Raw genomic sequence first — 2,009 nt, forward strand, 5'->3', positions numbered from 1 at the left:
AAAAAAACATTAAATTGCCCGGCTCCCCCAGCCTCGGGCCCTGAGTGGACTATGCCGCCATTGTCGGTGGCAGAAACGCTGTGGACACATTGACAGCCACCGCAGCCGCGGCCCCTAGTTCTGATTCCACTCCGCCTCTGTGCTGCGGAAGGCCACCGGCGGGAGAATGACGAGTGGACCCGCCAGGGCCGCCGACGGACGGACAGACGGACCGACGGAAGGCGGGATATGTCACTAAGAAGAGCTGCACCAATGACTGTTGTACATCTTTCTGGAGAACACGTATAGAGTCAGGGGTCATCCAGACTGCTCAGTCATCTTCAGTAATCCAACCCCCACAAGTACAGACAATGCAGGTATCATTCTGGTCAGAGAGTGAAGATTTCCAGGATTCATCTGATAGCATAGGCTCTTCACAGAAAGCTCGCGGGATTTTAGCGAGGCGCCCATCTTACAAAAAAATCTTGAACGAACTTTCATCAGAAGACACCAGAGATAGGAAGGGAGACGGAGAAAATCCTGGAGTTCCAACAGTCACATCTATGTCTGTCCCAATTCCTATCTACCAGACTAGCACTGGACAATACATTGCCATTGCTCCAAATGGAACATTACAACTGGCCAGTCCAAACACCGATGGAGTACAGGGGCTTCAGACATTAACAATGACAAATGCAGGCAACACTCAACAAGGAACAACAATTCTTCAGTATGCACAGGCATCTGATGGACAGCAGATAGTTGTCCCTAGCAACCAAGTGGTTGTACAAACTGCATCAGGCGATATACAGACTTACCAGATTCGTGCCACACCAACAAATACTAACCTTCGCCAGACAGTAGTGATGACATCTCCAGTCACTCTAACATCTCAGACAAGCAAAACAGATGATCCACAGTTGAAAAGTGAAATAAGATTGATGAAAAATAGAGAACTTGCACGAGAATGCTGTAGAAAGAAAAAAGAATATGTTAAGTGTCTGGAAAATGGAGTTGCAGTATTGGAAAACCAAAATAAAACTTTAATAGATGAATTAAAAACTTTAAAAGATCTCTACTCCCATAAAAATGTCTAAGAAGAAGATAAACAAATTTTATGGACTTACCTAAAAATTCAATGGATTTTCTTTTTATATGAAATTTTGTAAACTAAAGGTCAAAAGCAAAACTTTTAAAACAAGAAGTTGCAACATAAAGACTAAAAATTTTATTTACAAGATGCTGGCGATAGTACCTAATGGAAATAGGAGGACTTCAAGCAAGCTCCTTGGCACAACAGGAACCTCTACTGGAATAAACATCTAATCAACAGAGAATGTGAATTTTCAACAATTTTAATTTCCCGGAAGGTAAAGTTTGCAACTGAGACAATTTATTAATGGAAGTTTGATGGTCTTTTTTATTTAACCAACATTTTATTGGTATAGATTTTCATTACTTACTAGGTTATGAAATTTGCTATTTTTAATTGTTTATGTAAATATTTTTCTGCCAATATTCCAAAATGAAGATTTAAAAGAAAACCTAATGCTTTGTAAAATGTATAAATTATGTGTACTTTGCTCAACTATCAAGTCTTTAAAATGATATTTTTAAAAATTCAAGAGGTTTAGCAAAAAAAAAAAAACAACTAGGGAATAATCATTTTGCAGGTTTTGTCCTTCAAGATGTCCAAACCACATGAACTGAAAATGAAACTTTCACAGAAGTATTCCAGGCATTTTATAGAAACATTTTAGTAAACTAGATAGAACAGTATAAACATTTGAAAGGGTTTTTAAATAACATTTTGGTTTTTTGGGTGTGGTAACTTTCTCTAAATGGATCATAATAAATCATGTGCTGATTCTATATGCAGCTGATAGCATTACTTATTCTACTGTGCTTTAATAGAAAGAAATGTTTACAAGACCCTAAAATTATTTTAGAGGATTTTAAAAAATCAGCTCAGGATACATACCAAAGTATTTTTCCAAGAGGGTTTTTCTAATCAAAATCTAATGTGGGGC

At 37.9% G+C, this 2,009-nt stretch overlaps 1 protein-coding gene across 1 annotated transcript; it reads left to right on the forward strand.

The window, feature by feature from the left end:
- The first annotated feature begins 228 nt into the window (after positions 1-228).
- On the forward strand, positions 229-1,076 carry LOC122735375 (cyclic AMP-dependent transcription factor ATF-1-like). Its single transcript, XM_043976877.1, is given in 2 exon segments — positions 229-283; positions 286-1,076. Coding segments are annotated over 2 exon segments (846 nt in total).
- Positions 1,077-2,009: the final 933 nt, after the last annotated feature.

The sequence above is a fragment of the Dromiciops gliroides genome, chromosome 1, assembly GCF_019393635.1.
Source record: "Dromiciops gliroides isolate mDroGli1 chromosome 1, mDroGli1.pri, whole genome shotgun sequence".
Classification (NCBI taxonomy): domain Eukaryota; kingdom Metazoa; phylum Chordata; class Mammalia; order Microbiotheria; family Microbiotheriidae; genus Dromiciops; species Dromiciops gliroides.